The 26,660-nt window shown below is 42.6% G+C and overlaps 1 protein-coding gene across 2 annotated transcripts; it reads left to right on the plus strand.

The window, feature by feature from the left end:
* The first annotated feature begins 4,166 nt into the window (after positions 1 to 4,166).
* MBD6 (methyl-CpG binding domain protein 6) lies at positions 4,167 to 26,047 on the plus strand. 2 transcript variants are annotated; one of them, XM_053455759.1, is made up of 14 exons: positions 4,168 to 4,728; positions 12,102 to 12,290; positions 12,766 to 12,902; positions 13,016 to 13,118; positions 13,560 to 13,728; positions 15,016 to 16,704; positions 17,188 to 17,224; positions 17,273 to 17,891; positions 19,523 to 19,706; positions 20,650 to 20,828; positions 21,211 to 21,954; positions 23,827 to 23,879; positions 24,529 to 24,604; positions 25,803 to 26,047. In XM_053455759.1, the coding sequence occupies exons 3-14, from the start codon at positions 12,790 to 12,792 to the stop codon at positions 25,872 to 25,874; spliced, it is 4,038 nt and encodes a 1,345-aa protein (XP_053311734.1). In that variant the 5' UTR covers positions 4,168 to 4,728; positions 12,102 to 12,290; positions 12,766 to 12,789; the 3' UTR covers positions 25,875 to 26,047. The 2 variants fall into 2 exon arrangements, with proteins under 2 accessions (XP_053311733.1, XP_053311734.1); XM_053455758.1 differs by having other exon boundaries at positions 4,167 to 4,728; positions 17,188 to 17,891.
* The last annotated feature ends 613 nt before the right edge of the window (positions 26,048 to 26,660 follow it).

A 26,660-nucleotide genomic window follows, 5' to 3' on the forward strand; every position in this document is an offset into this window, starting at 1 on the left:
GCCCTGGGGCAATTTTCGCACCAGGGCCCTGTGGTTTCTAGTTAAGCACCTGCACAGGAGCTAAAAAATACCAATGCAAAACATAATGTATGTGTTCCTGCTTGTATGCTTGAAATAACTTGCTTAGCCCACATTGATTGGTATCTTACTGACAATATAAATATGCCACACACAGAAAAAAGGTGCATTTTACCATGAAGAAATGCATGTTCTTGCTCCTTTACATGTCTCCTTTGCATGACAGCTCCTCTTATACTTGGTTTCTCTCCCCTAGCATGGAGTGCTGCTACCCTTTAAGGATATATAAGTATATCTGCTCAGCTGTCAAATCTGACCTTAAAAACCTTAGAAAAAAATGACTTAAAAATGAATCTATGAAGGAAGTGTTCCAACAAATCCCTTGGGTTGCTAAAGCATTAAAAATGGGGCTCTACTATTCCTTTAATTCACTTCCCTATAACATTAATCATGGGAATTGCAACTACTGGAGATCTACTCTTTGGCCTTCTTTTCAGCGAATTATCTTTTCAAAATACCCTCCAATATTTATTATGGTGTCATATGGGGTAGCCAGGATGTACTTTCCCTGCAGGCTGACAATATTTGAAGGTCTGAAATTAGGAGGATACAGGACATTTGTTACTAAAGCATAAAATCTGCTTATGTGTTTTAATACACTGCATTTTAATACACCATATGGTACATATTGTTCAATATTTGGAATAAATGAATAACTGTGTTTACAGATTAAAATAAACAATATATACACTATATTACCAAAAGTATGTGGACATCCCTCCTAATTATTGAGTTTGGCAGTTTCAGCCACATCTCTTGCTAAAAGGTATATACAATGAAGCACATACAGTAGGCAGCCATTTCCATGACCAAACATTGGCAGTAGAATGAGTCGTACTGAAGCGCTCAGTCACTTTAAATGCGGCACAGTCATAGAATGCCATCTTTGCCACAAGTTAGTTTGTGAAATTTCTACCTACTGTAAGTTCTATTATTGTGAAATTGAAGCAAAAGCTGAGCCACGAAGAGACTGCCTCTGGAAACAACATGAGCACAAGCATTGTGTGTGAGGAGCTTCGTGAAATGTGTTCCCGTGCAAGAGCCGCTGTACACAAGCCAAACATCACTGGAATGGCGTAAAACACGTTGCCACTGGACTCTGAAGCAGTGGAAATATGTTCTCTGTAGTGACAAATCACACTTCACTGTCTGGAAGTCTGAGGGACAAATCTGGGTTTGGTGGTGGCCAGGAGAACACTACTTACAGGAATGCATAGTGTAAAGTTTGATGAATGATGGATTACGGTATAGTACTGCCTTTCAGGGTTTGGTCTAGGCCCCTTATTTGCAGTGAAGGGTAATGTTAATGTTACTGCATACAAAGACATTTTTAGACAATGGTATGCATTCAACTTAGTGGCACCATTTTGGCTAAGGCTCTTTACTGTTCCAGAATGACTGCCCCTGGGCATAAACAAAATTAATAAACACATGGCTTGACAAATTTGGTGGAGGAACTCAAGTGGTTTTCACGGAGCCCTGTCTTTAATCCCATTGAACACCTTTGGGATGAATTGGAACTTCAATTGCTAGCCAGGACATCAGTGCATGAACTCACAAATGCTCTTTTGACACTCTGATAGGGTGTCCACTCTACCACAAGTCTGTCCATGAAATTTCTACCTTGCTAGATTTGACCTGGTCCACTGTAAGTGCTATTATTGTGAATTGGAATTATCTAAGCGTAGCAACATCTCTGCTACTAAGTGGTAGACCACCCACACTCAGCGGGCCGCCAACTGCTGAAGCACATAGAACATAAAAGTAGCTTGTCCTCTGTATCATCAATAACTACAGATTTCCAAACTGCCTCTGGAAGCAACATTCTGGAATCAATGTGAGTCGGGATCTTTATGAAAAGGCTTCAATGGCCAAGCAGCTGCAGACAGTTTGAAGATCATATGTCCAATACCAAGCGACGGCTGGAGTGGTGTAAAGCACAATGCCACTGGACCAGTGGAAACGTGTTCTCTAGAATAATAAATCACGTCTCTTTATCTAGAAATTTGTGTTTGGAGGATTCTATCAACCAGAATGCATAGTGTTTACTTTAAAGTTTGATAGAGGAGGGATAATAGCCTGTGGCAGTTTTTTAGGTCCCTTAATTCCAGTGAATGGTAATGTTAGTGCTACAGGCCTTCTCGTCCAACATCAGTCCCCAACCTTACAAATGCTCTTTTGACTAAATGTGAATAAATGCTCATGGTTTTGGAATGGGATGCCCAACTAGCTCAAATAGGTGTGATGGTCAGGTGTCAACATACTTTGGTCATATAGTGTACCTTTTAACTCTTATGACCAAGGATATTTGGTACTAGGGTGACAGATCAGGTGAGTGTGTGAACTGTTGGCTCGCTGGGAATGTATCCAGTGTGCAGGATGGCCAATCTGGGCCTGCTCATTACACCAGACAAGCCAACTTTATGTCGCAGGACTGGGATTAAACTTTATTAATTCTCAATTGGGCTTTTAATAAATCTGTCACTGTGGTAGATTTTCCAAACATCTCTTAAAACCATGTGTTTGTATCGAAATGAAGAACTGCTCGAGCATAAACGAACGCTGTATGTAACAAACCTGGACCAGTGAAAATGAGCGTATCAAATAGATTGACCAAACCAAGGTTTTTTCGAATGCACTCAGAACCTGACAGAGGCAATTTCATAACCAATGGTAGTTGGTGCCTCACTTATTGTTTGATATGTATAGGTGTTTTTGAAGCCAGCATATTCCAGTCGTAGGAAACTTATTGTGTAGCAAAGCAGCTAAATGTACCTGGGGGAAAAAACTGTTGATCCAAATATAACAAAGTATATGTTGAGGAATCTTTTATCCAATCTACCACAAAACAATAAATTCAAAATTACCCCAACCACCGCTTCTCCGGGTCACCCCTCAAGGTTGCAGCAGCGGGGTCTTGACACGTCCCACTACCTGCCATTTCCTCTTTAAATTGGGGTGTTTCCTGTAATGTCAGCAGGACCCCCCTTCCCCTATGTCAGTGGGTAGTCCACAAGTTCCCAGGTATGGATATCTAGTAGAAAAGGCATTAACTAGGAGTTGTATATATGATCACACCAGTGTTGAAGAGGAAGGAGTCACTTCCAGACTCTGTGCCCCTAAAAATCTGACCCTTCACCTTAGGATTGGGGTAAAACCCTGAGGCCCAAGGTGAAAAACAGAGTTCTCATGAATATCATATTTATGGGGCATGCAATAAAATATTACTCATACAAAAAATATCATCCTTGCTAAGCAGTGAGTTGATGTTTAGTACTCCGGTATAGGCAAAGTGACTGCTTGATGACAACCGTGAAGGTTTACAGAAAATTAGTTATAAAAAACGTGTCCACCACAAACCCCAGTAAAGGACCACCATGAGCAATGTTGGTGCCTAACCCTGTTAGTACTGTGATTATGTATTTAATATATGCCTGGTTCTGGTAGGGGAGTTGGTTTGTAATGCATGTCCCCTTTGAAGAGGCCCCAGTAGTTTATGGCCAGGTTTCATACTGACAGCTCTTTCCTCTCTCCCTCTGAGTCCCTCACCCTGCAGACAGAGGAGCAAAAGGATGGATATTTCTGGCACTGATCCCTAACCCCATCTCAAAATGGACACCACATAAACATAAGTGAAGCCACATAGAGAGACCGAGCCAGAATTGTTTACTTATTTTAATCAGAGGAATGACACGAATTCCACGGAGATGGAATCTGCGACACAAGCAGTAAAGGATCATCTCCATTTTTGTTTAGGGCATTTCCAGCACTGAGCAGCCGCACTCCCGCCTGTTAGTTGGTCTACTGTCTCATATCATACTCAAATCTACGTAGATTGCAACCACACTTTATTTATAGCTGATATATTAAAGTATACGGTTTATAATTAAACAAAAATCCAGAGTAATGTCTGAATCTTCCGCAACCACCAGTAATAAATAAACGTATGGGTCCCATGACGGAGTAGCAATATATTCTTTTCACCAAAAAGAGACAAGAAAAAAAAATTGGATGAAAAATATTCATAGTCGTTTGTCGACATGCACCACCAAAGACGCGTCGCCCTTCTCGGCTCCCGTAGTACGGCTTTTCACATTGTGGGCATGGAATCCCCAAGGCTGCCCCTTGAGCGTCACTGCGCATGCGTAACAGGAAACTCCATGATCTTCTGGCATAGGAGTCCAGGGAAGGAAAACAGCCACTGAAAAGAGAGAGACAGGGGAAGCTGGGAAATCTAGCAGCAAGCACAGGCCTGCGCCAGCCAACTCTATAACCTGTCCCCTTTCTTTCTTCAAAAGGGACCTCCAGGGGGTAAACAGGTTCCCAGGACATTGCAATCATTTTTCAGGCACCCAAATACTTAGCCACCAGTAAAATAAATAATAACAACACTGCCTGCTCTGGAGAGAACTAAGGAGGGGCTGCTGCAAGATCAACAACATCTAGCAAAACAACAACAAAAACAATGAGGGGGGAGCAATAAGAAGGAGCAGGTTTTTTATTGCTCTTTGTTGTTTCACTTATTTTCCCCACTGCTACAGAGAGGCCTCCGAGGAAGGGATCTGCTGGAGGTGAGGAGGGGATCCAGTGTCAGTGCTGCTTGTCAACGTTTCTGTGCTTCCCAGGAAAAACAAAGTTGATCTGGTGGAGGTGAGTAGAGAGATCTGAAGAACTCCTCTTTATTCCCCCACATGGCAGTGTGTATGTGTGAGAGAGCGAGCAGCTGGCGGCTGTCTGTAACCGAAATGACAAGAACATGTCAGATATCCAGGTGTAGGGGGAAGGGTGATGCTTGTTTACACGCCTGTGACGTTATTTGTACCTTTTTAAAAATAATATTCAGCGCCGATGATATCCAGGAAGCATTTGTATGTTCTTTGGGGAAGCGCGCGTGAAATGTTTGTGAATGTGATCCTGTTTTGGGAATACTTTACCGTAGGAATCGGGTTTTAAGTTTGTAAATTTTACTTTACTGAGTGTGTGGTAGATAAGTGGAACAACCTCCCAGCAGAAGCGGTAGAGAGTAAAACAGTGAGGGAATTTAAACGTGTATGGGATAGGCATAACGATGTCCCGAATCTAAGACGAGGCTACGGTATGATTAAGGTCTGAGTCAAGACAGAATAGATGGGCGAATGGTTCTTTTCTGCCGTCACATACTATATTTCTAACTGGTTTTTAGTTAATAACATAGGCTTTTAGATATTTCCTGAATGCCAAATAGAGATGTCTCTATGGTTGCTATGGTGTTGGGAAAATTCGAAGACCCAATCGTTAAAAGTCATATCGCTGTTCTTCTGGGACTATGGCGTCAATTGTCCACATAATTGATTCTCTTCGTTTTTTTAAATATTGTTTTTAAAGTAATGAGTAACTTGTATATATTAAAATATACATATTAAGCACACCTGGGCACTTTCCGGCTACCCGGAGCGCCCCCTTGTGCGATGCGGGTGGGCGGTCCCGTGGATGTCGGTTGGTGGTCCCGCTATTGTTGGACAGGGAGGGGGGGGTGTTGCGACGTCGCTCCCGGAGTTTCCCCAGAGACCCGGAGAAGTGCGGCTTCACCCAGAGTCTCCGGCCGAAAACCAGAGACTCCCCATTGGCTATTTAAATTTACAGGAGCCAAGGGCGCCTACCTTCTTGTCCATCGTAACCTGTGTAGAGCGGAACAGAACGCCATGTATTTGCTGTACTAACAATGAAAAATATTATTACATCAAACGTATGCGCAATACTTTACCTGTGATTGGCAACAGCAGATTCCACAATATTATTTGTGCATTGTAGGCTGAAATCTTAACGTTTAAATGGTATTGTCGATCCAGAGGTTTTTAGTTACAGTGACCAGGAATCTATTTGGAAACAGTACTACGTAATAGTACCCTGGTTAGAAAGTAAAAGTATTCCTTGATGTATTCCACAGAGTATCTCATCTAGGTGAAGTCAAACTCTTTAGGGTTTATTCACTAGAAGGGAGAGTTGTGGTTTCAACTCCCGCTCTTCACTATTCATTATTAAGGGCCAGCACTGGCAGATTCCTCCAAATTGAAGTGCAGTGCCGGCCCTGTATAATGTATGATCCAGGGCACAATGAGACTTTGGAGAAGTCTTACTTATGTAACTATACATTATACAGGGTCAGCCAAGCGCTTTCTTCAGCAGAAGCTCAGTTGGCCCTTCATAATGTGTAGTCAAGGAGTTGGCCAGCTCTTCCTTTATTGATTAAACCCATTTGACCGGTATGTTCTCAACTCTAAAATCTGATGTTTACATCAGTCAATCAGTTTGGAAAGTTATTTAGATAATAATTTTCCGCCAATGGAGCAAATTATTGTAAGACCCAAAATTACCCGAAATTCTACCCGAGCTTGGATTTTAATGTGCAGTCGCCGTGAGTTTATATCTTACTATGGAAAGGTTTAAATTCTGGTGTAAAGTCTGAATTCATACATTCCACAAAATATTTCAGGACGTGAAATGGGTGCTAGTTTAATTTCTGCTTTAGCCAGTGGATCATTCTAGAAGGTTTTATGACGTCACTGGAATAAGTCATATTCTTGGGAGGCTGGAATGGAGGTTTATTAAACTGAAATAATGCCCTGTGCGTGCAGCCAATATATTTAAATGCTAAAGTCTTGTCATGTGTTGTCAACTATTTTCATAGTTGCTGTCATGCGCAAGCAGGAGTTATGAGAGCTTGTACAAGATACATATGTCATATCAACACTTACAACCCTGTATATCGTGGTGTGTTACGTGTTTGCCGTGGGTCACACTGGTGAGTGGATGTAGTGTTTGCACACTGTTGGGTTTAACTTTGTGTGAATCTTTTTGGTTGTGTACCAGGTTCACATGGCACAGAAGCTAATTATTGAAATATTGTGATCTTGTTACCGTCAAGAACATTTTGCGCAATGATTTCACTCCATCACGGAACACTCGTGCCCGTTTTGTTGTGCTAACTTTATGAACCTGTGAAAAAGTTACACACTGACTCTGACACTACAGGATAAACCGATCAGCCATAACATTATGACCACTGCCAGGTGAAGCGAATAACACTGATAAATTTGTTATCATGGCACCTGTCAGTGGGTGGGATATATTGAGCAGCAAATTAACGGTTTGTCCTTAAAGTTCATGTTTTAGAAGCAGAAAATGGGCATGCATAAATATCTGAGCGACTTTGATAAGGGCAAGATTGTGATGGCTAGACAACTGGATCAGAGCATCTCCAACACCACAGCTCATGTGGGGCAGTCTGCAGTGGTCAGTACCTATCAAAAGTGGTCCAAGGAAGGAAACGTGGTGAACCAACGACAGGTTCATGGGCTCATTGATGCACGTGGGGTGGCAAAGGCTGCCCCGCGTGGTCACATCCAACAGACGAGCTGTTCTGATGGAAAGGTGTATGGGGCTGCGTAGCTGCAAACCAGTCAGGGTGCCCATGCTGATCCTTGTCTATTGCTGAAAGCGCCTACAATCGGTATGTGAGTGAGAACTGGACCACGGAGCAATGGAAGAAGGCGGCCTGATCTCATGAATCACATTTTACATCACGAGGATGGCCGGGTTAATTTATGGAGGCCCCACTTTGCAACTTACAGGACTTAAAGGATCTGCTGCTAACGTCTTGGTGCCAGATACCACAGCACACCTTCAGAGGGCTAGTGGAGTCCATGCCTCGACGGGTCAGGGCTATTTTGGGGGCAAAAGGGGGGGCTACACATTATTAGGCAGGTGGTCATAATGTTATGGCTGAACGATGTACATGCACACTGACCCTAGCATTATACATATACACACATACACACTGACCCTAGCACTATACATATACACACATACACACTGACCCTAGCACTATACATATACACACATACACACTGGCCCTAGCACTATACATATACACACATACACACTGGCCCTAGCACTATACATATATACACACACATACACACTGGCCCTAGCACTATACATATATACACACACATACACACTGGCCCTAGCACTATACATATACACACACATACACACTGACCCTAGCACTATACATATACACACACATACACACTGGCCCTAGCACTATACATATACACACACATACACACTGGCCCTAGCACTATACATATATACACACACATACACACTGGCCCTAGCACTATACATATACACACACATACACACTGACCCTAGCACTATACATATACACACTTGGAGCAGTTTATTTTGCGCTACTCGTAAATGGAAGTTGTCCCTATTTATCCCAGTCAGCTAAACGATATTTTCCACTCTGTCATGTCCGAGTGAGAGACACACAGTGTTTCAGTGAGAAATGCTGTTACAGCTTCATGACATCACGGATTTGTTTACTACACTCTGTTACATATGAGTATGGGTGAACTGTATGGTTGCATGTATTCCCTTTGGCATTCAGTTTCAAGATGGTCCCCAATGGCACCCTGTCTGTACCACGGGCACGGAAACTTGCCGAGAGGCTTGGCTATTTACATGAGCGCAAAAGAGGGGTCTGTGACTTATGGATGAGACGGGGTCTTTTGGGTAAATTTCAGGCAAATTTTATTCAGGATGAGGGATACGTTTGGGTTCCTGAGTTTATAGACTGAGTAATCCCTGGGTCACCTGCTTATTTCACTTGCTTTGCTAGAAATATACCCACCATATTTCGAAATGTTTCTGCAGTCACTGCTTGTCCATTCCATGTTGTAAATAAATTACTTCTTTATTTAAAAGTCCCTTTTTGAATTGCTTAGAGGGTGGAATGGGAAATGCCTCCTTAGACTCCTCTATGTTCAGAACGTTTCATGATGTCCCCGTTGCCAATGTGTGGGGAACTTCTACAGAATCAGTGTCATGAAATGCCGGGCCACAGAGGGGGCAGGGAGCTGCAGCTTCCTCCTAAGAGAAGTACAAAGTACTTCCAATTGCTTTTATTTAATGATACGTGATGTCTTGCACCATGGGCCGCAAATTAGTGAATGTCTACCATATTAGAGGATTGGAAAACCGAAACCATATGAAAGAAACCAGGAATATTATGTCAGATTAGGTGCGTTTTCTCAGGATTTGAAAGGGGGATGTCCCATGGAAAGCATATTTTCTTTGAGCATGTACAGTAATACATGTTACAGTTGGCATTTTCTTTTGTTTTACGATAAATAGACCTGAAGGCTGCCATTGTTTTTGCTCATGTGATATTTTGGGTGATTTTCTGTGCTGCACTGAGTTTATTCTTAATAGCAAGCCTAAATAAGTCCTTCTTGTCCAAAATCCTTTCTTTTCTAGAATGTCAGGCTGGGTGATTGAGACTGAGCATTTCTGTTACTAGTGTGATAAGGAGGCAAGGTGTTATACCAGGCTATGTAACAACCTCTTATCACATAGCAATGTTTTGCTGCACAATGTTGTTGAATACGCAGCTGATGCGAGGTCTGGTACGCTGATACAGTATGCTTACCAGCACGGATGCCAAAGGAGGAGAAATGTTAGCACAAGAGGTCATAGTCTAAAACTAGCGGGTCAGAGGTTTAGATGGACTGTAAGGACGTTTTACTTTACTGAGAGAGTGGTAGATCACCATAAGCGGTAAAGGCTAAAACAATAAGGGAATGTACACAGAATAGGCATAAAGCCACCCCAAATCTTAAGACTAAGGTCTGAGTCTTTACATCAAGAGAAAGGAGCAGACTAGATGGACCAAATGGGCCTTCTCTGCCGTCAAATTCTAGCTACTCATTTTTTCAGGTCCTGATTGTAACACTGTATCGCTATAATTTACATTATTCTCAAAGGCTGGCTTACGTACGTGTGTAAGGATGAAAATCATTAATGCTGAAGTACAAAACAGGTTCCTTACCAGCTTTAAATAAGTGTGTTATTTTGACCAATAAAAACAGGTTTTCTCTGTGCTACAAGCAGATCTGTTTTTTATTTCATGGACAAGTTATTAGAACGCATCGGTGAGGTTAAGAAAATATTTTGTAGAAGTTTTCTGACTTTTAAAAAAAAAAATACACAAAGGGCATATTTCTTTATTAGTAGACATTATAGGAAAACGTGTTCTTGGGCTTCTGGATAACAGAAAACTTCCAGTTGACCAGCCAACTTGTCTACATCTGTTTTGCACTTTAGAGATCTCCATTAAATATTTTGATACAAATTCTTTTAAAATAATGAAATCTGGTATCCTGAAAGGTCACCCTGAGTTTGGCATGTGCAGTCTAATGAATGATTGTAAAAATACTCATGGAGTCTTAAAAAGTCATACCTTATTTTAGGCCAACATAGGAAAAAAGATGTACAATTACAAATGGGTTTGGGACCTCTGAGTTCTCTTCTTCAGATGCTTGAGACCTCTGAGTCTTGAAAGCTTATGTGTGCATCTTTTATATGATGGCCCAATAATCACATCCAACTAAAGTCTCCATCCTCTCTTGGACCAATACAACAGTAGGTATTTTCCTTATCACCTAAACTCATCTTCGACAATGTGTATGATTTGTGCCAGAAAGTAAGCAAATGATGATGTATCGTACGGTAAACAGGTGTGATGGGAGTGGGAGCATTAGTGAGTGGGTCCATGGGATGAGCATCGGTTGGCTGCCTTCACTCTCGGCTTGGTCACCCTCCCTCTGTAGCTTAACTTGATTGGTTGCCCTTCCCCATAGCATACCATTTGGGAAGTTAAGCAACCCAATGATTGGCCACCATATAAAGTACTGACCCTCCTTTATCTCCCCACCTTAAGTGTGGTGGTTTACCCCACCCACTGATACTCATTGATCCCTCTATGTAACCCCTTGTTGCTTGGTTTTCTTGTCTGTTTCCCACTTGAATTGTTCTTTATAAAGAGGTTTCGTCGGTCTCTAACAAGGTAATGGGTATGCCTGCTGCTTGGCTGCAGTGGTAGAAATAGAAAGGCCCATTACATGTCATTACACCTAAGTCTATAAACCTGCGGGGTATCTGGATTCTGGTGTACTCGCGTGACCCACGGAATACTAAGAAACAAACTAATAGGCAGTTTCCTCTCCTAAGGTGGTTTGCATTGTTTGTGCCAGTATGTGTGTGTGTGCGTGCGTGCATGTAAACAAATGCCCTGAGGATGCGCGTAGCATGCATTCACTGTCCTGTAGTGTGTTGATAATTTCTGCTGGGTGTTACAGGGTTAATACAGTCTGACCTCCTCGCTCCTCCTCCAGAAGCATATTGTGTCTTGTGGGAATGGCTGCTTTTCTTCCTAAGGGTAATAAATATCAATTTACTGGCTGGCAGCCTCTTTGTCCTGGTTATTTCATCTGGTTGGAGAGGAGAGCGTGGAGGATGATCGTTTTTCTACCCCCACCCATCCCCAGTGCTTTCTGTTTCAGAGGGTGATGTCCCTGCACAGACACCCTGCTTTCTTATCAGTCTCAAACTCAACATGGCAGCCCGGGCAAACCTATGCTAGCAGTGTGCCCCGTCGGAAGTGGTGGCCTTACCCCTTCCTGTCCCGCAGGACTCATGTATTGGCAGGGGAGTTCTCAGCCCTTGGTTACTGCTGCGTACGGTCCATTTTAAGGCCCAGACGCCAGCTCCCACCTTCTTGGTTCAGAACTGGATGGGTGATTGGCGACGGGAAGCCAATGACATGAAAGAGTTTGAGGGTAAACAGTTGAGTCACTAGTAACGTGTCCTTGTGAATTATGTCTTAAGTCTCAGTGTATGTTTCTGGTGCAGGCCCGCTGGTAGAACGGTGTACTCCGAACTCTGTTCCATTCGTGGATTCAGATCAAGCAGCTTGTGTTTGAACCGTTCTGAGATACAGAGCTTGTGATGTTTGTATTAGACACCTGAGTAGATTAACACAACCCCCTTCAAGTCTGCTCGTGCTCTTGTGTTTCAGGTGGCTTACAAAGGCTCTGTCACTGACCATGCAATGTATATAATTAAAGGATTATGAAAAAAAATCCAATTTCTACAACAAACAATAACCTTGCAATCGTTTTATTTTTTCTTTGTAGACGTCATGGATCCTTAGCAACCCTGGTTGGCTGCGATCTCCCAGCTCCAAGGGAGCCCTAAAGGAGCAAGCGACTGATACCCAATCTTTGCTTCTTCCCTGCACGGGAACCTGACACGCTGTGACGCGCCATGCTGGGCAACAAGGATCTCATGCAGACCTAACGCCCATATTGTGCCGCAATGAGCAGGTACAGACGTCGGTGGATGTGCGGGCTCATGTTCTGATGACACTTGAATACTTTAACCCCTAAGGATTTCAGAACAATGCTCGTATTGCTGACATTAGGCTGCAGACCTGCATGCATGATTGAATAATGCAGGCACAATGAATTCCTCCCTGAAAGTGCGCATCCCAATTACTGATAGGTGGCTGAACCGATACAAATGTAGATTTCTTATTGGGATATGTTTCCATTGGGTAGGGGCGAGTTCAGATATTGCAGTGAAAAAGGGAAGCATGCATAGGAAAAGACTAATATACACACAGACCAATGTTTTTGACTCAATGTTTTGTGTAATGATCTAGTTCAGGCCAGAGTTATGTAAATGCTATAAACATGTGTTACAATGTGTGAGGCAGGCATTTGGATTGTCCCATCTCTATCCCTGGGACATGGGTCAGGCTGGTCATATGACATCTGTGTGATGGTGTCCTGCCCCTAGGTACAAGAGAGAAGAGAGAACAAAATGAATGGTGGTAGTGAAAGTGGAGGAGGTGATAACTATGGAGGGACCCCAACGGTCCAAGTGCCCATTGGATGGCAGAGAAGAGTGGAGCCAGGTACCGTGGCGTACATCAGGTGAGTTTCAGCCACCCATATAAATGCTCCAACTCATGCAATTCCCAAAGACACACTTATACTTCCAACAACTCTCCAAGTTTTACTGATTTCCCATTCTGCTTGGCTTACAGTCCTAGTGGTACTATTCTTACTTCTATGGATCACCTAAGGAGTTACCTAGTCACCGATGGAACCTGTAAGTGTGGGTTAGAGTGTCCGCTGAACATCTACAAGGTAATTCTGTGAACCACCTATATAGAGCAATTAAGCAGTATCCAAGAGCAATATTACCCATGTTCAATAGCAGATATATTGTGTATTAAAAAAGGAGGCTTAAGAACAGAATAGTGTTTTGGAGTAGCAGTTGGGTAAGAGAGAATGCAAACATTAATGTGTTTTATGAGTGGCTAAGGGACTTGCTGGGTAACTAGCCGATCATTAACAGTTAGAAATAATCTATGAACCCGCTGATGTACTAAGGATAAATAAATGTCTTAAAGTCTTTATGCAATATACCTGCTACAAAATCCATTGTAAACATTCCTTAATTCATCAAAAATTTATCTGAAGTATCTTTTTGCTTTTATCAGTTTGTTTTTTTTTTGTAAGAAATGTAAATACTTTCAGTTGCTAACCAGTTTGCCCAGTAACCGTTTCGTGTGGTTGTTTGAACAGGTTTTTAACTTTGACCCCAGAGCAGTGGTGAAGAGGCGTAGCGCAGAGGACGTGAAGGCAGAAGAGGATATGACCAAACTCTGCAACCATAGACGGAAAATTGTGGCCCTCGCTACTTTGTACAAGAGCATCGAGAATACTCCCCTTGCACTACAAAGCCAAGCTGCTGGTAACCATGCTTTCCCTCTTAGAGAAATGTCGCCGTACAATACCCAACAGATGTTTAATATGCCGTTGAAAAGGCCTCTGCTAGCGTTACAAGCAGAATTAATCATTATAAGCGTTTTGACAAATAAGAAACGTCAGGATTTTACATTTCATAATTCTATCTGAAGCAGAACCCTTTTGTTGCCTGCTAAAGTGGTCCACTAATACTCTTACTCGATACAGCAATAGAAATCAAAAGGGTCACAATGTCCATGGTAAGGATTAGATGGTTTGCTTGGGTTGAATCGTTTGTGTATTATATCATGTAATGTTAAAGACATTTTAGAAAGAAAATAAAAAACCAACTGTTTTGAAGGAGTTCGTAGAAGTATCTTTGTGCTTGTTGTGTGATACTGGATAGTATGTTGGTTCAGACAGGCTAACACACCTAATGTCCTTCTTGTTTAACCCCTTAATGACAAAGCCCGTACATGTACGGGCTCAAAATGCATTGTTTTCAATGGGTTTAGGAACCGCCCATTGTCCTTAAGGGGTTAAACACCGAGTAATAAGTCACTCTACTCTACTTCTATCTCTCAGAGGGATAATGGACTTAAGGGATTTGTGTCGCAGAACAGATTCAGCCACCTATGGATTAATGTTGCCTTAAGGCTAATGCATGTTTTGTTCCGCGATTAACATGCGTACGTAAATAGGAAAGTGTAGGAAAGTGCCTATAATAAAAATTCTCTTTTTGATTGGGGACCTCTGACATTTTGTGTGCTTTATTGCACAGCGCCCAACAATTTATTTCTGACTAAAGAAAACCAATATACACAAATATTTTGCTACTTTGATAAAATAGTGTTTTGTAGCATATTCAAGGCATGTTTAAGGAATTTCGATAAATAGTTTTAAAATAGTTTCTGTGTGGTTGGAGGGAGCCGTTTTTATACATGCCATCTTTGGGGTACACGTTTTAGTATAGTTGAACAGTCCCAGCACAATGTTGTTAGAGGTATCCAGTGTTTATATGATATAAACTAGAGCCCATGGTGTGTCTTCCACATAGCCTGACCGTTCACGTTTCCATCTCTAAAGCTTAGTACATTACTCGTTTGCCTATTGATTTTATTAGAAATCGCGGTTTCCTCCATGACCCCTGGCAAAATTGATTCTATACTGTATTCAATGTGCTTATTGATCAGAACTATTTTACTTGTATGTCTTTTTTTGTATATATTTAGTGTTTGTTTTGCATCTTTATCAATGAGTAATGCCTCATCTTTAACATTTCACCCGTACACAGGATGTGGCCCCGGTCAAAATTTTCACGGGACATCCACCAGCCCAAAGATGGGACAGCACCCCTGTTCGCTGGATCCTGACATTTTTACCAAACTAATGATGGAAAAAGCCCACGGCACGCCTACTCACCACTTAGTCGAGAAACCCCTTGATCAGAAACAGGATCCCTTCACTTCCAATCTGGGAGAAAGGTACTCTGGCATCAGATCCAGCCAGCGGCAGCCTGTACATAGGCAGCATGGGGCACCTCTTGGTGAATCCTATGCCTTAAGGAACTGTCCTCCAGCACCATCTAATGGTAGCTATGAGGTGTTTTCCAGGACTCCACAAGCCATATCCCATGAGCTGTGCTCTAATTCTTTTAACTCTTCCCAGAATCGGCCTTCCTACCCCTCATGCAGTCAAGAACTTTCAGGCCTGTCCCCAAAATCACTTTCAGTTAGCTCTTGTAGTTATGTGGCTGGTGGCAGCTACACTCAGACGCTGGAAGAACCTTCTCAGGCCCCCAGACGTCCTTTTGCCTTCCCTGAGAAGGATCCACTGGGCATTTTGGACTCCAGCAGTTGCAGGCTTCCCAGTCCAAAACACCATGTGTTGAACTCTCCCCCTCCACTCCATTCTCAGGTTTCGATCATAAATACACATTCTGTTCCTGAACACAATTCTGTTAATCGATCCTCGCCTGCCATGCCAGTGAATTATTCTCCCTTTGCTCGCAGTGGGGCACTGACTTCTCCTTCTACCACTAGGTCCTCAGTCTCTACGATCTCTTCCCCAGCTGGCAGTATGGAACCGTCCCCTCAACGCTCACGCCACTCCTCTGCCTCTTCTGAGCACTTCCCTGTTCCCCCGAGGGCGAGTTCTAGATCTCCCCGGCCTGCTGGCTCTCCTAAACGTTCTGTGCCCCATAGTCCAAAAGCAATACTTGAAGGCCTCCCTCCGATTGGGCAGGCCCAACTGGGATCCTCTTCAAATGCCAGCCATGCCTTATCCCACCAAAGCAATAAAACAGCACCACCTGTGTCTTTGGGAGCTGTGCAAGGCTTACTGGGCTTTCCTCTCGGGTGTATTCTGGGCCAGCAAAGCAACGCCTCGTTCCCTGCTAGCAGTCTCCTTACAGCAGCAGCCAAGGCTCAAATGGCAAGTCAAACCAAACCAGAAGCCCCAGCCCCTAGCACTTTACCGAGCCGTTTGCTAAATCCCAATACCTTGCTTTCTGCAGCTGGCACACAAGATGGCCGGGGGCTGCACAACAGGACTCATTCACATAGAAGGGATGCAATGGTGAAACGTAAAAGACAGAAGAGTTCCCCGGGTCCTGATGTTGGTACACAAGATTCTAGTGGATTGCTTCTGACACCTAATAGCCCTAGTGGTCACTCCAAATTAAATCCTGGTGTATCCAAACTGTTGGGGGTTGGGGGGCAACTTGAGGAAGACCTGGCAAGATCCAAAGTCCTTCATTCAAATTCATTTTCTGGTCAGACTGTCTCTTCACTTCAGATGCCTCGCTTATCAGTAGAGGAGTCCCCAAGCCAAAGCAAAAATCCCTGCCTTTCTCCGGCACCCCAGGACTTTAGCAGTAACATCCTCGGTCTTGTAGAGCAACTTGTTCAGACAGCCACAGAGCAGAACTCAGGGACTCCATTACCACTGAAATTACCATCAACCCCTACTGGGGCCAACTCATGTAAGTATCAGTGAGGCAAGGTTTCCTTTCTACTTCACTTAGCTTTTGTGTCTAGCTTCTGAACCCCATCAGTGTTGAAGGTTTTTAGTAGTAAAAATTCGGGGGGGGGGCTTTGCCATTTTAATGTTCGTTTAATCAAGATTCACCTTTTTTTTTTTTTAATGTGACCACATAAATTAGACATCCCTTTTCTGGGTAAGTAGGGGTTTCTTTTGAAACCATAAAAACACACAAAACATGTAAAATACGACACAGTTTATGTTCATCCCCTTATTACATTAATACAGCCACATGCATATAATGTTTATGTTCTAGATGTTCTATTGCATGATGGCAAATGTTTTTGGGGCCTGAATTCTACATGTAATTCTGTTGGGGGATAGATGCAGTTTGAAGAATAATCTGCATTATTAGAAATATGTGCAAACATATGTATAATGTTTATCTTCCCCTTTGTAACGTTTTGGTTTGTTTCCCTGTTAGCTTTTTCCACTGCACGGCTCAACCAGTCTCCGGTCGCAAAAGCTTCTCCTGCTCCCAGTCTGTTGCCAAGTTGCATCACAGAAGGAAACAACGAATTGCCATGTCCCCTACCGTCAGCTGGGGATGGCTTCTCCTTCCTGGGCCAGGATCAAGTTCTGCCCTTTGCTACTAACCCTGGCCTGCTGAACTTAGCAATGATGGGGTCTTTGCCACTCTCCCTTGGTCTGAATCAGCACCAACAGCTTCTAAACCAAGGCTTGCTCAATTTACTTTCCTCATCGTTATTGGGTGGTACAGATCTTGGTCTCATGGGACTGCAGAACCCACCCCTGGCACTTCCATCTGCTGTGGGTGATCCAGAAAATGGTGTTTTGCAGGCATTGCTGATGGCTTCTCTTCTGCAAAATCCTCTTCTACCACTCGGTGGTCTGGGGCTACCACAACTAGATATTTCCCAACAAAACCAACAACAAAGCACGCTACTATCTTCTCTTGCACCATTGTTGGACTCCCTACCCACCGCACAAACTGACACACCTGAGAAACATGAGGCACAGATTACCCTTCCTGAAAACTTTCCGGACAACACTCTCCAGCCACTGCTTTTCCCGCCTGTCTCTGCCTCACCAGCTCTGATTGCCCTAAATTCAGCACTTCTGGCTGCCAGTCTTGGGGCTGTGGACTCCTCCGCCTGCCAGGGACAGGTAACTTGGAAAGATGACATTGGTCTATAGTTTGTGGGCACTCGTCGGTACATAAGAATTTGTCTGGGCAATGCCGTATCAATGTATCCACATTCTGATTTGGTGTTCGTTATATATTCGCATTAAAGACATCCGATTAATTTGTTTACCAAAAATCTGGCCACTATATTTGAAGTGGACAGGTTTTATGCATAATTTACTTATGCCATAAAAAGGGCATTTAACTATTAGTGTATTTCAGATCAATATAAATACCTGACTTGTACTTTTGGATTTGTACGACTGTCCAAAAATGAGGAGGGGTCCTCCAACGGGACAAATGAAAAGAGAGCTCCGAATTTTCTTTTGCATCTCGTTGATCTCTCTAACATTACCTCCGTCAGTGTCTCCCTACTTTCTCCGTCGACCACTTCCGTGTCCCCGTCTCCTTTTCCACAGCTCCGCTTTGTCTCTTGTTACTTCTTGTTCTTCAGTCTTCGTTCCTTTCCCACTTCTCTCTGGTATCCATTTCATTACCCAGGCCTCCCGGATCGCTTCCGCATAAGGGGCGCAGCATCCGCTCACTCTCTCTCCCCCCTGATTGGAGGAACTGGGGAGAGACTGTCCCCATGGTGGCTCTGCCCTTTTGCGGAAGTACTCCAAGATAGCAGAGTAATTCAGGCGGATTCGCGGAGAAAGGCTTCTCTGTGAATCTGTCTGGAATATTCTGGCCCCTTGGAGTAATTTTGCAGAAGCGATCAGGGAGGCCTGGATAAAAGAGCTGATACCTGAGATTAGCAAGTGGAGCTGCGGAAAAGGAGGCAGAGACACAGAAGAAGTCATCAGCGGAGAAGGTAGGGGGACATTGAGCGCGAATGAATAAGAATGTGAGTGAGTGACAACTTCGAATGGAAAAAGTCCTCTGAATTTCAATTAAAGCCAAAAATGAGTCTGGATTGTTTTTGCACAAGTCTAATAAATACTTTTTCCTGGGGCTTCTCTTCAAACCTAGAACTTTGTACCTGACACAGGGAATCCTTTGAGGTAAGAGTGAAGGAGATGTCATGCCCAGGGTAGAAAAGGAAGAAGAAGAGTTGGGATCTTATATAGTTGGGAGAATTCACTGTCAGATGAAGTTTTACTAAATTGAAGTTTAATTGCTAAAACTCTTACATTAAACACAGATAATGTTGAAATAATCATTGAAATTTCTGACTCTCTGTAGATATTTTCACCTTTTTTAAGATAAAACTGAATCTTTTGGGCCAAGGATTTTTATTGTCTTCTTGATTTAGTCAGCGTATGCCTTAAAATTTGGAACTTGATGGTCTCTTTTAGCTTAATTAACTGTACGTAAAGCTTGCTGGGAGTGATTTGTAACAGATGGTAAATAATACATATCCATTTCTTTCCTTCTTTTTTAATTTCTAAATTGATTGGATCACCGAAGAATATTTTTTAAACGGTGACGTTGGGCAATTGCCCAAATTTTAGGAACTACTGGTTATGTAGAATTCATGTGCAAGCAAGCGAGGTTTGCCCTTCATTACTTATCACTCAAATATCTTTGGTTACCCAATGGCTTTTAAAGAAGTCTTCATATGGTGTGAGTTTTTGCTCATCACAAGCTTGTGTTTTTTGTTTTGTTTCAGAGTGGCATCAATACCTCTTGTGCTGGGTCTATGTCCGTTACAACAACCACTAACTCACCTGCCTTATCAGAGGGGAAACTCCCTCCGTCCGAACCACACAACCCCTTTCACCTCCTGCAGTCTGGCAGACTTAACACGTTGGTGCCGCCTCTGCTCAGCCCACTGCTAACCGCTGGTTTATTAGGTAAGGACCCATTTGGGTATTGGTACATATGACCATATTTGATGAACAACCACACAAATTCTACAACATTTTGTTCAGAAGTAGGACCTTCTTTTAAAATCATGGAACTACATAAAACATAATTACTAGTGTGATAGATAAAAAAAAAAACTTTACTGAAATAGTATGCTATACTGCAGGTGTAACAGCTGAACAATAACCAATTTAGGTTCCACTACATCTCCTTGTTATACTCACACCCCATATACATAATATGTTCCAGAGGGCCATATCCATGCTTTACATTATTATTATTATCTTTTATTTATATAGCGCCAACAATTTACGCAGCGCTTAATAAAATTCATATATTCAGGGGGTATGACAAGACTAGATTTGACAAACTAAGACGAACTGATACATTAGGTGGAGAGGGCCCAATCCTGAGGGAATAGGGTTAGGACAAACGTACGGAACAGAGAAGAGTGAGAGGTAGTGTGGGGGTTGTATCAGTAACAGGAAAGTTCTAGCAACTAAGAAGAAGTCAGTTTTGATAATTTTCTTGACTGTTGGGAGGCAAAAATCTTTTTGACTAGAACCACTTTTTATGCCTAACCCAACTACAATTTATCATGAAACATAGATTTTTTACAGAAGATAATAACTATTCAGCCAATCTAGTCTGCTTGTGTTTTTCCTGATGTAGAGTTCTTAATCAGTTTTTGGTCTAGTCTTAGATTCAGGATTGCTTCATCCCTATCCCATGTATGTTTCAATGCCCTCACTGTATTAGCTGTGGTAATGGTAATAGGCGATAAGAACCTTTATGTCCCTATCTAGTCTGCCCAATTTTCTTCTTGCAGTAAAACCTTTTGTTGTGTGTTCATGAAAGCCTTATACCTCTCCTATTTCTGGTAGACGGCTGTTCCACTTATCCACCACCCTTCCATTGTTTCTATTACAGGTGATCTCTCGGCACTGAATGCAAATGCTGGTGGGCCTTTGGGAAGCCTCCAAACTCTGCTGGGTGCTCAGGCTCTGCTTCCAAACCAGCAGACTTTTCTTCCTTCCCTCCCGGGTGCTCTGGGGATGCAGCTGTTCCAGGGACAAACTCTTCTGCAAGGGCAGCGCAACAACACCCAGGTAACTCAACTAAGGATTATCTGTCTTATAGCCTCCTTTGTTAAAGTTTGTGTGTGATTTGTACGGTGGGTTTTGTATACTTGGTTCTCGGGTCTTCCACGATATATATAACCTCTATTACTTCCACTCCCCTCCTTCTCCATTTGCGTTGGCAACCGTATTATCCCTCCCACCTCCGTTTTATTTGTATACTTGTCTTCCATCGTGTCTGTAGCTATACTTTTTAACTGCTGCCCTTTAAATAAATACAGTTCTGTATGTTCTTTTGCTTTAGTGCAAATTCTTAGGGCATTGTGGCCATCACGAACTTGCATCAACATGGTCTTGCCTATAATTCTATGTTTCAGGTGTCATTAACTGTTAATTTGTTTCTCTTCAACAGAGCCATGCTACATCCACATCCGATAAAGAAGTCAACCCGTCTTCCCATCCAGAATTCCCCATTACACCTGCACCTCAAGTCCCACCAGTCTGTCAGCAACCTTCTGACTCTGTTTTTTCTTCTCAGAGAAGTGATGTGTGTGTGAGGACTCAGGTAGCCCCAATTCCTCCACTGCGAACTGGATCATTTGTTGGCAACACCTCAAGTGCCTTTGAAACTAGTCCTATTCCCAAAGGCCCTCCTTTCCAGGGACCAGCTCGAGCTGACCTTCCCCCCAGCACACCATCTGATCCCCCAAGAACAGAGACCTTGCCCCAGTCATTTGAATCCCCATGCTCTGAAACAGACGCTGATGTATCTCCACTGAAAAGGGGCAGGATACTGGCTGATCCTGTTATCCCTACTGAAGTCCCAAATGGAGCTACCCCAAATCTTTTGTCATGGATGGGCTCTCCCCATTCATTTAATGCCTTAAATATTCCTGATATGGAGCTGACCAAGGGCAAAGAAAGGGGTTACAGGTTCAATGGCCATGCCCGGGGTGAGCGGTCTTATGGTCGTAGGCCACGTGGGGATAGGCTGTCCGGTTCCAGACAGTCCTATTGGAGGTATAATGGTGGTGATGCGATGCAGAATGATGGAGAGGTAGCAGGGCATAGCCAGGAACTGACACCGCCAGTGATGGGCATTGCTAAAGTTGCTTGGCAGGAAGAGGAAGGACATCCCAGGGAGCAGGAGGTGGAGGTGAGCATGCGCTTCATGCACTTTACACATCTGTAAACCATCTTTAGATTTTTTTTTTACAGTAAAGGAACACTCTGACCCTATTTTCATGTTAAATGCATTCTGGGCCCTCTTTGCATGGACACCAGTGCATTTTGCTGGGCACAAATACAGGCATACTTTGGTTATTGGAGCTCTGCTGTCTCAAACTCCTTTCCAGCTGCCTATACTTAAAGCAGGAAGCACACCACAATATGCTTCTTGACCATGCTCAGTAGAACTCTCGTTCTAGTCAATGGGAGTCGGAGAAGGCAATCGTATATGTGGTGTCTGAGCGTTGATGCTTCGCTAGTATGCGTGTGATTGGCTACTGAGCATGTGCAAGATGTGTTCATATGGATGCCGCCTGGCTTCTGAATTGGCAGCCAAAGGGAAGAGCAAATTGAGACAGAAGTCTTATTTTCTGACTCCATGCTGTGAAATGCATTGAAGTCCATGCAAACATTAAAAAGTGAAGGTACAGGTTTGGGTCTAGACTGTTCCTTTAAGGGCTTGCTCTTTGGTTTACACTGTGCCATAAAAATGAAATGATTAATCCTTTCTTTGGCTTTATAATGTGTGACTATTTTGATATATTCATATTCAGCTATGCTACGTAAATTCTGTGTTGCCATTTTGGCATATTTCACAGCACTGATTATCACACCCCGTTTAAGGTTATAGCGCAGCGTGTCCTTCTTATTTTGTGTCTCTGCGTAGCTGAAATGTGGAACTCATTAGCACAGATCATACGAGCTCACGTGTCAGGGAGCTGGTTACCGTGTTTATGGCTAGGGACGTAGAGAAGTCTCGAGGGAGTTAAGAGATTAAAAAAACGCTGGAGAAAATATCAGCGATCGGCAGAGAACAGGATACCAGACGGGATTTATCAAATCATCTCGTTACTGAGCAGTGATCAGCAGACTGTAAACGGATACCTTCTGTAATGATCTGGAAAATGAAGCATCATGGGATCGCTACAGGAATAAACACCATTTCATATTCAGTCATGGAAAATATCAGAGCAAGGCAGGAATATAGGGAAAAAGAAAAAATGTCGGTGCGCTAAGCTAGTCTCAGGCTCAAATAATACAAATGTGTAATGTGAGGCCTGTACAAGGCAGGAATATAAGCAGATATCTCACTAAAACGTGTTTGTATTTCTTATATCATTTATGTGTGTTAAACATGCATGGTGTAGGCATAGAGCTGTCCCGAATCTAAGATGAGACCAAGGACCCATTAAGGTCTGAGTCTCTACATCAGGAAAAATGGGCAGAATTAGATGGACCAAATGGTTCTTGTCTGCCGTCAAATCCTCTGCGTATATTGCACGCCATATACTGAACATTACACTTACACCTCCTGGCACACACTAGACGGGTTTTAAACATTGTTTGTGAGAACAAGCTGGTTCTTGCAAAACCAAATCCAATCTGTCTGTGATGCAGCGCCTTACCAGCGCCACACAATTCACAGTAAACTCTTGTATGAAAGACTTGCATGTAGCTGGGGAGGTGGAAGGAGGCTGCCTGTTGGCCTAGAAGCTGATGGACATCCTTGATACGCTACAGAAAAGATATCTCAGTAACCCGCGCTGCAGCTGCGTAGGAGTTACCTGGCTGGTCGTCTGAGCGCACTGTGGCAGACCTAGACCTTTCTCAGAAGTAATTCCTTAATCAAGAAAATTGGCTCATTTATATTTTTGCCACAACAAAAATGTAGATATTGATAGGTTGTTGCCATAGTAACGGAAGATGCTTCTTTAAAGCACGTGTATTATTATATAGAAATAATTAATAGATCTGCCTGTTTAAACTGTTTAGGTGAATCACGTTGTCTCCTCTACTTCAGGTGCCACCCCAGCTGCTGAAACGCTCCCGGCGAGGAAGAAGGCGGGGCCAAAAGTAAGTACTTTGAAAATGAAAGAGAAATTATGCTCTTGAATGACCTTTAAGTTATGCCACCGTTCATTTTGATTGTCCTAATTAGGGTTTTTTGACCACAGGATCAAGCATATATTTTGATTTCCAAGTAGTCCTACTGTTAGGTTGTTAAACTTCTTGTGATCAGGGGTTCATAGTAAGTCGTGAAATCCCATGCATTACTTTCATATGTACGTGTTCATAAAACACAGCAGAGGCAGCATTATTACAAAACCATGACTGCCTTATTTACATTATATAGTACGAACATCAGCTAATTTCAGCGGGGCACATATAATAGGTGCAATGCTTATTTTGTCTATTAGTTGTGACAATTATCGTCTGCACTTATGTGTGTGGAGGGGTAGTGTTTGCAAGAAAAAATTATGACTTGCATAACAGTGGAAGCAAATACACAATATTGAATTATTTCTCCTGAATCTGTGGATCTGTGTGAAATCATCATGCGTGGTTTCCGTCTTGGCGCACGGCTCCGATTTCTTCTAGTTACGCCTCAGTGTGTATAGTTTTAATGGGTCATCATCTGCAGCGTCCCGGTGCCTCAAACGTTGCTTCTGCTAGTATCCAAAATATACTCATAGAGTTAACACTTCATTTTGTTTGGCTCTAGTTCACAGAGAACGAGCACTCGGTTGGAAGCTGTTCCTGAGAAATGGCCGACTGCTGACCCTGCCAACGGTTTAAACGTAAGCAAATTGTCTGTTTGCCAGGCAAGCACATTGTACGCTAAAATGCAGCAATAGGTTGGCAGACCTCGCCTTTCATTCATTCACCATCCGTTATTCAAAATGGATTAAGTGCGCAGTGCCAACGTTGAAAAGACAGAAAATATCTTGCTCTTTGTAAAAGTGACAAGCGATGATACAATCAGAGTGGCGCAGAATCGCTTAAATTGATTAAAAAAAAATCATAGTGTAGTATATTAGTCAAAAATAAATAAATATGGGTTAGCTGTAATGCACTCACAAGCACAATGCTATAAGGAAAAGGTATTTTAATAAAATCTAAGCAATATATAAACAAATGCTGCTGATTTCCTTCTCCTGAAGCCATGATCTGATCCAGAGAAACACGTTAAGAGGTGAATATACTATTAATATAATAGGAAATATACTTATCCATTCTTTTATCTGCTGTTTTGTTGCTTTCTGTTGCCGTCTGCTGGATTCTATTACTTTGGATATTGCAATTAATGCACTTATTTAATTAAGAGTGCAATAACACCTTGCGAGTGAGCAAATTATATTGAAGGGGGTCTTTCCGTGTAGAATTGATCCTGCACCATATGTTTGAATTTTTACTTATTTATTAAATACTTTTCTTTAAGAAGCCTTGACCCCATCTGCTCTTTGTAAGGCTTCCTTATCACATTATGTTTGTGGGTGCATTACAGATAGTTCCTATTTACTAATATATTAAACTGAAGAATTTGTTTTATTGAAGCATTTCAGTCATTCTCTCCCACTCTTAATTGTATATTTGTTTGGTATTTTCTTTGTCTTTGGAAAAGGTGCCCTGGTTCCTACGTTTCATCATGTGGAATAAAGAACTGGCACCATTCTTCAACCAGCATTCGGGAAAATGTTTAGTAATGCATTAAAAGTGTGCTTACCTCATGAAAAGATCTATATAATGAGCAAAACAAAAAAATGTTATTAAAAAAGTGTAGTTCTTTGCAATACAGTCATTCCAAGGATGTTCAATGAGTACAGATTGCCCCCCTCCATTATTTTCTCTCTCCCCCCCAGGTCCTCTCTTTCCATCTGTGTTTCTGTTGGGTGCTGCTCTGTATTTTATAGGACATTGAGTAGATTACCCTTTTCACTACACTCTTGTTACCATATCAGATTGCTCTTTACGTTCTGAATTTGTGTTCTCTTATAGGCCGATCGTCCCACCGCCAGGCACAACAGACCCGGTCGCCCTGCAAAGAACAGAAGGCGAAGGATGATTTAGCGAATTTCCCTTGCGCTTCTTATTCTCTCGGCTCTTAACCCAATGCCTCCTCTGACTGATCTCCACTTATAAGGCACTTCTTTTGTCATCCATCAGATGCAAGCTATGCAGATTTCAACTGGTTAGAGCGCTCTAACATTTTATTTAGAACTTCTCACTTTTTCCATACATGCAGATCCTCTTCTGACAGTAGCCAGGCTAAACGTCGCCTTCTCACGCACACTACCGTGGAGAAAACTTTGACGCTCCACCTGTTTTCAAACTAGTGAATTCTGTAGGCCACTGTTCTGGCCTGCTCCCCCGCTGATCGCCATGGCCTTATTCCCTTTCTAATGTAAGCCTCCCACTGTATATTAAGAAAAGTTACCTGTTTTAAGGTAGGACCTTAAATATTTCGGTTGAAATATACATTTATAAGGACACTCACTGTATTTATCAATGGTATTGTGCAAAGTCTTTAATATTTTTCACCTCCCATAACTCTACAGTATTTGACTCTGCTTCACTTTGAGTTGGCGTATCGCCCCTGAGACTTGGCAGATCGTTTGCGAAGGGACTGGGGTTGCCATTTTTTTCTCTATCACTGTTTGTAATCGGAATCTTCATGTACTAGAATTAGTCATTTCACAGTTCAAGAAGGGGCTGTGGAAAAACACTACAGAATAGATGAGCCATCAGGAATATCAACTCTTTCATCTTGAAAGCACAAATTCGATTACCTGCATTGTCTTTAGCCAATTTTTTTCCTTTGGTCCTAATTTTGCTCAGCTTGTATTCTTTCTGCAC

The sequence above is a fragment of the Spea bombifrons genome, chromosome 2 (assembly GCF_027358695.1).
Source record: "Spea bombifrons isolate aSpeBom1 chromosome 2, aSpeBom1.2.pri, whole genome shotgun sequence".
NCBI classification, from domain to species: domain Eukaryota; kingdom Metazoa; phylum Chordata; class Amphibia; order Anura; family Pelobatidae; genus Spea; species Spea bombifrons.